This window comes from Elephantulus edwardii, unplaced genomic scaffold (assembly GCF_000299155.1).
Source record: "Elephantulus edwardii isolate Elephantulus edwardi_28Jun2011 unplaced genomic scaffold, EleEdw1.0 scaffold00001, whole genome shotgun sequence".
Lineage (NCBI taxonomy): Eukaryota > Metazoa > Chordata > Mammalia > Macroscelidea > Macroscelididae > Elephantulus > Elephantulus edwardii.
Genome location: NW_006399751.1, coordinates 48,464,788 through 48,473,998, shown reverse-complemented (window position 1 = coordinate 48,473,998; position 9,211 = coordinate 48,464,788). Strand labels below are relative to the sequence as shown.

Genomic DNA, 9,211 nt, shown 5'->3' with positions numbered 1-9,211 from the left:
TCTGACATACTTTGGGCATGTTGTAAGGAGGGACAAGTCCTTGAAGAGAGGAATATCATGTTTGGGAGGGTGGAGGGACAGCACAAGAGAAGAAGACCCTCGATGAGATGGATCAATTCAGTGATTGAGGTAATGGGAGTAAGTGTGTCAGAGACAATAAGGTTGACACAGGATAGAGCAGGGTTTTAGGGCTTGTTTACATAGAGTCACTATGAGTCACAAGCAACTCAATGGCATATAAAAACAACAATAACAACAACACTATTCTGGGAATGAAAAATTGGAGAAGAATGGTGTTATATCCATAGTCAAAAAGTCAATTTCAAGTTCTATCCTGAAATAGTCTTATGAGTGATAATATATTGTTCATACACATACAAGGAAAATCATTAATTCGACTATTATTCAAATTTGCACTCTTACATCTAGTGTCAAAGAGGAAGAAATTGAGAATTTTTACCACATCTTGCATTCCAAAGTTGACCAAACATAAAATCAAGATGCATTAATGATAATTGGTGACTGGAAGCAAAAGTAGGAAACAGTGAAGAAGGAATAGTAATTGGAAAATATAGACTTAGTGATAGAATGAGCTGGAAACAGAATGATCAAGTTTTGTATTTTCAAGAATTTATTTATTGCAAATATCTTTCTTAAAAGACACAAATGATGACTTTACAGATGGACCTCACCTGATGGGCTACATAGGAATCAGATTGACTACATCTGTGGAAGAGAGTGTTGGAGAAGCTCAGTATTGGCAATGAGGCCAAGGATAGACTGTGGGTCAGAACATCAATTACTCACATGCAAGTTTATATTGAAGCTGAAGAAAAATAAGTCCACAAGAACCAAGATATGATCTTGAATCTAATTCCAACTGAATTTCAAGATCATCTTAATCATAACTTTGAAGCCTTGAACACCAATGATCAAAGACCAGATGAGTTGTGGGATGATATCAAGGATATATCATACATGAAGAAATTAAAAGGTCTTTATAAAGACAGAGGAGAAAGGAAAAAAAAAACACCAAAATGGATATCAGAAGACACTCTCAAAATTGCACTAGACCATTGAGAAGCCAAAACAAAGGAAAAGCATGCCAAAGTAAAAGAGCTGAACAGAAGATGTCAAAGGGCAGCTTGAAAAGACAAAGCAAAGTATTATAACAGAATGTTCAGAGAGCTGGAACTGGAAAATAAAAAGGGAAGAAGTCATTCTACATTTCTCAAGCTGAAAGAACTAAAAAGCAAATTTAAACCTTGAGTTGCGATATTGCTATAATTGAAAAATGCTATGGACAATATATTGAATAACCCATAAAGCATCAAAATAAGATGGAGGGAATATGCAGAACTACTGTACGAAATTAAATACATACATACATACATACATACATGCATACATACATAAATAAATAAAATTGACTGACACTAAAACTTAAGGAAGTATCATATGAGCAGGAGTCAATGGAAGTAAAGGAGGAAATGCATGCTGCACTGAATGCATTAGCAAAAAATAAGGCCCCAAGAATCTATGGGATTAACAGATACAGCCCTGGATACACTCACCAGTCTATGCTAGGAAATTTGGAGGACACCTGTCTGGCTGATTGACTGGAAGAGATCCATATTTGTTCCCATTCCCGAGGGAGGTGATCCAGCAGAGTGTGGAAACTATCAAACACAGTCATTAATATCACATGCAAGCAAAAGACTGCTGATAATCATTTAAAATGGCTAGAACAGTACAGAGATACGGAACTGCCAGAAGTTCAAGTAGGATTTGGAAGAGGCTGTGGCACTAGGGATACCATTGCTGATGTTGGATGGATTCTGGCTCAAAGTAAAGAATAACAAAAGAATGTCTGTCTGTGCTTTATTGACTATGCAAAAGCATTTTACTATGTGGGTCATAATAAGTTATGATTAACATTGGGAAGAATAGGAATCCCAGAGCACTTAATTGTGCTTGGGCAAAACCTATACCTAGGCCAGGCAGCTGCTGTGTGAACAGCAAGGAAACATTAACTGGTTTAAAAATGAAGAAGGAGAAGTGCAGCAATGAATAAATGGAAGTCCAAAATCTCTGTAAATGTTCATTAAAATAAAGAAAAAAAACCCAAAAAACAAAAACAAATACACGGAGGCCTGGGAATGGGGTGGAAAGAGCCGTAATTGGCAAGACTGAGAACTTTTTAACAGTCGCCCAAAGCCGTGAGCAAATTTTGGAAGCTGTCTTGACTGAGTGATTGTATTCTGCTACTAACCTGAATTATAACTTCTGACTTCTCTAAAAAAAATAATAATTAAAAAGAATTAAGAAGGTAGTGCATCAGGGTTGTATATTTTTTTCCTTTCTCCATACGTATTCAGTCTGTATGCTGAGTAAATGATTTATGAAGTTTAATTCTATGAAGAGAAAAGGGACATCAGGATCAGAGGTAGACTCATCAATAATCTGTGTTATGTATTTGACACAACCTTGCTTGCTGAAAGTGAGTGGGAGTTGAAGCACTCATTGCGGAAGATCAAAGAATGCAGCCTTTGGTGTGGATTGCGTCTCAATGTCAAGAAAACAAGGATTCTTACCACAAGTTAACATCATGATAGATGGAGAAAATATTGAAACTGTCAACAATTTCATCTTACTTGTACTCAGAATTAACACTCTTCATACCAGCAGTCAGGAAATCAGGAGACATCTTACACTAGGAAAGGCCTGCAGTTAGGGATCCCTCCAAGATATTGAGGTGTAATAATGTCAGTTTGCCAACTAAACTGTGTCTGATTCAGGCCATGGTCTTTCTGATCACTTGCTATGAATCTGAGAGCTGGATAATGACTAAGGATGATGGACGAAGAATTGATGTCTTTGAGCTGTGGTGTTGGAGAAGAATGCTAAACATTCCATGGATGACCAAAAGGACAAGCAAATATGTTTTGGAGATGGTGCAGCCAGAGTGCTCTTTGGCAGCAAGGATGATGAGGCTTTGCTTTACTAGGAGGGGCTATTCCTTGGAGAGGGACATGATGCTTAGAAAGGTAGAGGGTTGGCGAAGGAGAGGAAGACCCTCCACCAAGTGTATTGACACAGTGACTGCCGCAATGGCTCTGGTGTATCAGGGAGTGTGAGAATGGCACAGGATAGGACAGGGTTCAGATATGTTGTTCCTAAGTTTGCTGTGAGTCATACTTGACTCAACAGCACCTAAAAACAACAAGAACAACATACTTAGACCAAGAAGCTGTTGTTTGGACACAGCAAGACAGCACTTCCTGGTTTAAAGTTGGGAAAGGTATAACCCGACTTGACAAATAACAACAAAAACAACTCTCAGCCCATGGAATCACTATAAGTCAGAATTGACAGCAATTGGTTTTGATTTTGGTTTTGAAAAACTTACAGCTTAAGAAGGAACATTGGTGGTGCAGTGGGTTGAGTGTTGGACTACCAATTTGAAAGGTCAAGAGTCAGCCATTGCTCCATGGAAAAAAGAGGAGGCATTCTGCTCCCATATTTTGTATAGCCCTATTGAGTAGTTCTAGTGTGACTGTAGTTATAGTAGCACATTTATTTGATGGAGCTAATAATTCACATTGTAACTTTTAAACATTAAAAATTCATGCAGATAAATTTGAAGATAACCTAAGAAGCAAATACTTCTGGAGGCCCAAAGGAGTGGAGCTGTGTTTTGGCATTCGGCACTATGCTGGAAAGGTGAGCAGAGATGATAGTTATTAAACCTGAATTTGACGGAGGTAAAGTGTCCATAATGCTGTCTGTGGCACTCATGAAATTGCTTGCAGATTTCTTCCTTTTCTTGACTCTTTTTGAACACCTAATCATAATTCCCAAACTCAGTGGTGCTGCTCACAGAAAGTTGCCCCTGGCATTGAAGCAATTTCTCACTGGGATGGCCCACAGAGACACCATCTGCCTCTCACCTGAGGTTCGGCCTACAAGTGACAGCTCTCCAGAGAGAAAACATATTACAGCTTTTCGCAGTGTTTAGCTGCTAATGTTCACATTCCAAAGTAATTTGGAGATGTGTAGGTAATGGAGGAGGGTTAATATCACAGTGGGGCTCAATTTTTAGCACTTTAAGCACATCTCTAAATGGACACCCAAAAAATGTCCAGATGAAGAGGCAAGGGGGGAGGGAGATTTACTTCCTCGACCAGATGTTGAGCTTTTACAACATTAACTGAACCACTTTTCATAAATTATATCTCAGTTTCAATTTCAACTTTCTGAAGCAGATTAGTGGCTGATTCAGGAAATTCTCTAGTTTTCTAGTCAACTTGTTGCTTGTATTACTCTCAAAGGAGCCGTTTAGTTAGGGCTAATTGGCTTCTGTGGGGTCTGATGAGGCAGAGGTCCTTGAAAATGGGAGAAGTGAAATAAAAGCCATTTGAGTTATCTTGATGGTTCAAAATTTAGTAAAATTATCTTTCATAATCCTAGCATGACACTAAATTTATTGATTGAAAAGTAGTTATAATGCAAGTCAAGGAGATTGACTGTTTTTTTCATTCTATGTAGTACTTTATACTAATTTTGAACCTTTGTTAGAAATTACAAGTTTTGCTCATAAATTTATCATTTACCTTAGCATTAATGTCTGACCCCCCACATGGGTTTTGTTCTGCCCGAACCACCCCAGCTACTTATTCTCCTTCTTGTTCTTCTCTGCGCCTTCTAGTTCCTATCCTCCTCTCACCTTTCTTACCATCTCTTTGTCCTTCTATGACCCTTTCACATCCATCCTTTTTCCTACCTTCTTGATTTTAAGAGGAAAAGGAATCCTTTTTGCTCTGGGCTCTGTCCTTTTTAAAATTCCATTTGCTATTCACAGCTTATTCATAGAGAAGGGGTTTTTCTGGAGTGTCCTTAAAGTTTCCCTGGACTGGATCCCCCCTCAGTTCTGAGAGCTGCTCTGAAACTGGAGTGGTCACTCTGCTCTCTTGAGCACCTCAGGAGACAGTGAGCACCCAGTGGGTAAGAGCCTAGAGCTTGAAAGCCTGGGTTTTGATGGCTGCCTACCACTTCTGAGACATGTGTCCAGGGACACACTATTCCACCTAACTCCAAGTCTCAATATATCCACCAATAAAATGAAAATTATAATAGCATTGATCTCATAGGTTGGATGCCATGTAAGAGTCCAGTGCATTTTAATACATTTCTAATGTCATAAATCTTTGATAGGGAGCTCTGGTGACCTAGTGTTAAGAAGCTGTGCTGTAATTACCAAGGCACACAATTAGAATCTGCCAGCTATGCCACAGAGAAGGCTAAATATTCTCCACCCATGCTACTTACTGCTTCTGAAAACCTTCTGCAGAGTCAGCTATGGGTTGTTCCAATTCAACAGCACACAACAACAACAATATAAGACTTTTCCTCAAAGAACAACCTAGGTATGATATTGTTGTCATGTTCCATCAAGTGAGAATGGACTCATAGCTGACCCTCCAGAGGATTTTCATCAACTGTAAATCGCATGGGAGGAGACTGCCCATCTTTCTCTCATACAGACGCTGGTGGAGTTGAACTGCCTGCCTTTGGGTTAGCAACACAGTTCCTTACCCTTTGCACCACCAGAGCTCCAAAGATAAACTAACCTGTGAAAAATTGCATTTTCCCCCTTTCTCTTCATCTGATGGTCTGGATTAAAAAATGTGGTTGTATCAAGATAAATTCTATGCATTAGTGACTCACCTTGGACAACCTGCCAATGTTGCCAACAAATGACCAAGTGAATTTGGCTAATTTGCTATTTGCTCCTCATGGTGTAGGTATTATATGATGCCTCTGGGGTTCTTGAGAAGAACAGAGACACTCTCCCTGCTGATGTGGTTGTGATCCTGAGAACGTCAGAGAACAAGCTCCTTCAGCAGCTCTTCTCAATCCCTTTGACCAAAACAGGTACTTAAAACCCACTGACTGGGCATACTACTTCTACAGGCCCATGTGGGGATTCCAGTCGTAATCGGAATGTTGTTAGGTTGCACTACTATGTTGAACTTTTTGAAATAGGAATAAGAGGTCCTTCAATGTTCAAGAAAAGCAGCTTTGGGAAGTGATTGTTTATTCTATAATTGCATAGACTTGAGTACACACACACACACACACACACACACACACCCCCCATAACACTTGAATTGGTCACTTTCCTTGTAATCTTTTCACTCTTCCACATATAAAACTATGTGTTGTATCATTAATTAATGTCAACCAGCCTAGCATGGCCTCGGTTTACCAAGATCCTTCCTATTGGTATATGATTCTAGGGAGCTCTGGTGGCCTCATGGCAAGAAGCTGTACTGTAATCCTGAAGGCCGCCAGCTGCTCTGTGGGAGAAAGATGGGAAATCTCCTCTCATGCAATTAACTGTCCCTGAAAACCCTCCAGATGGTCAGCTACGGGTCAGTTCTGACTGTACAGTATCCAACAACAACATGTGATTCTAAAGTCTGGTGAATCAACTTCCCACCAGGGCCTTAATTCCACTCTACCTTTCTCCAGACTGTGAGCTCTGGTGGCCTAGTCTGTGGGGAGCTGCTGTGCTAACTCCAAGACCACGTATCTCTGATGGTTCAGATCCACCAACCAGTCCTCTGGAGAAAGACTGACATTCTCCTCCCACACTATTTACAGCCTTGGAAATCCAACAGAGGTTCAGCTTGGAGTTGGTTCTAACTCCACGGTGATGGAAGAGAGATTCTCCTATCTCGAAACACATATTTTTACTTAATGTTGGGTTATTTCTAGTCATTGAATAAGCCCTTGTGGTAGGTAGCTGACATGAGACAAAGATAAAGCCTTTACTAATTTGCCAGATGTATTCTAACTAAATCCAGTTATTTTGATTTACTGGGATTTTGTGGCATTTGATTAAGCAGCCAACTCTGTCATCTTACAGCTCTCTTCACAAGGTCTGTGTGCATTTAGTTATGTCTGGACATAGCTGTGGGTGTGCTTTTAAGAAAAGAACAAGAGATAGCCCCTTATCATTTTTTTCCTTTTCTTTCCATGTCCCTCTTGAAATCTTTGGTGCCAGTGTCTAGCACAGGGCCTTTGCATCCCCAGAGAATGCCTGCCAGATAGGATTTTTAACAACATTCAGAAGATTGGAAAACTTGGCTAAGAAAAAAAGCCATAGTCTATAACCTTCTTGAACACTGAGAAACAAAGTTTAAATCAGACTCCTAACTTCCTAAAAGTGTGCTCTTGTAAACATAAATAGCAAGGTGCCTAGCTGAAGGCTGCCCTCTATCTTCTCAAGACTTTGTTTCAAGACAGCCTGGAAGTGACTCCTATCACTCACTGTATAAGAATGACTGGCTCAGGGTGTGATCAGAACTAGGGCTTACCTAATGGAGATTACACCTCCCAGGAGTTCTGCACAGAGGCAAAGACATAGCCATTCATTGATGTGTGACGTATTCTTTTAAGATCGATTCAAATGTATTCTCAGCTGGCATTTACACCTTCTTATAAGTCTGAGTAACAACTTGTCAAATCCGTTCACAACTTCAGAATTTGCAGTTCTGGACAAATAAAAACAAATTCACAGCCTGGGCCACTGGGTGGTGCTATGCAAGAAGTTAGGTTCTGCAGTTTTTCCTGTTTTCTTTTACTCACCTGAAAGTGAAGTGAAATGGTATTATCTGTTGCTTTCTTTTTTTTTTTTAAATACAATAAAGTTTTCTTCTTATCTTGTAACTCTTTCTAAATCTTGCCCTGAAATTGCACTCCATACCACCTACAAATGGCCAGGGGTACTGTAGAAAATAAAACTGGAAACAAATATGTTTGCCTGATCAGTTTTACTGTATTCCAGAATCATAGAATATATTATGTATAACAATTTATTTTACCAGCCTAAACTTTCTTTTCTGTTTTTCTTTATAACTAAGTAGTCTAAAATAAACTTCAAAACTAATCAGCACATCTCTGTTTCCTTTTCCTGAAATGGTTAATGTAAAATGCATTGAGTTGACTAGGATTTATAGAATAACAAATAGCAAATTAGTGAGGAGTAAGGATGTCATTTTGAGGACTAAGGTGTGTCTGATTCAGGCCATGGTCTTTCCAATCACATACTATGCATCTGAGAGCTAGACAATGAATAAGGATGACAGAAAAAGAATTGATGCCTTTGAGCTGTGGTATTGGAGAAGACTACTTAAGATTCCATGGATCGCCAAAAGAACAGATGGGTCTTGGAGAATGTGCTCTTTGAAGGTAAGAATGATGAGGCTTCACCTCACATACTTTGGGCATGTTGCTAGGAGGGGCTATTCCTTGGAGAAGGATATGATGCTGGGAAGGGTAGAATGTCAGCAAAGGACAAGAAGACCCTCAACCAGGTGGATTGACATGGTGACTGCTACAATGGGCTTTTGTGTGTCAGGAAGTGTGAGGATGGCACAGGATAGAACAGGGCTCAGATCTTTTGATCATAGGGTTGGTATGAGTTGTACTCAGTTTGATGGCACCTAACAACAATCTAGAGTTGGACATGACTCTAGAATTGGACAATGCTTAATCAGGAACAGGTTTATTGAGATGACTTTTGCCCTAAAGCAATGGCAACTTTATTGTACCTTCATATCTACAGTTGTTTGTTCTCCTATCAGTCCATGGCATATCCAATACTCTTCTCCAGTGACTCAATGGCACATAACAACAACAACAACAACAACAACAACAACGATTTAGAGTCGGGCACTAACTTCTCTCTTTATACCGATAGAAGGCGATCTAGTGCTGTAGTGTGTTCTGTGTTATGCTGCTAACCTAAAGGTTAGAGGTTCCAGTCATGGGGGAAAGAGGGGCAGTCTTCTACCATAAAGTTTTACGGCCTGAGAAAACTAGTGGAAGGCAGTCATGAGTCAGAATTGACTCCGTCATGAGTTCAAATTGACTCCATAGAAGTAGATTTGGTTTTGTATTGATGGGACTTGATTACTATCAAGTCTCAATTCTAAAGTATTTGAACAAAAGAAAATAACAAAACAAACCCCACAGCTTCTCATCTATTCCAAACTCCTGGAAACCTTACATCACGTTCCATCCATTTTTCTCAGATCTCCTGTCCAGTTAAATTGAGGTTTCCTACTAGCTCATATTTGTGAGAGGAACATGGGAAACCTCCCATGAGATTTTTGTTGTTATTGTTGTTAGGTGCCATCAAGTC

General features: G+C 39.6%; 1 protein-coding gene across 1 annotated transcript in view; it reads left to right on the top strand.

Annotated features, from left to right (window-relative positions):
* MYO3B (myosin IIIB) overlaps positions 1-9,211 on the top strand; it is a 642,969-nt gene that overhangs the window by 299,883 nt on the left and 333,875 nt on the right. The window contains exons 21-22 of the mRNA XM_006878970.1: positions 3,635-3,723; positions 5,805-5,934. Coding sequence (XP_006879032.1) covers positions 3,635-3,723; positions 5,805-5,934 — 219 coding nt within the window. The remainder of the gene's footprint in view (positions 1-3,634; positions 3,724-5,804; positions 5,935-9,211) is intronic.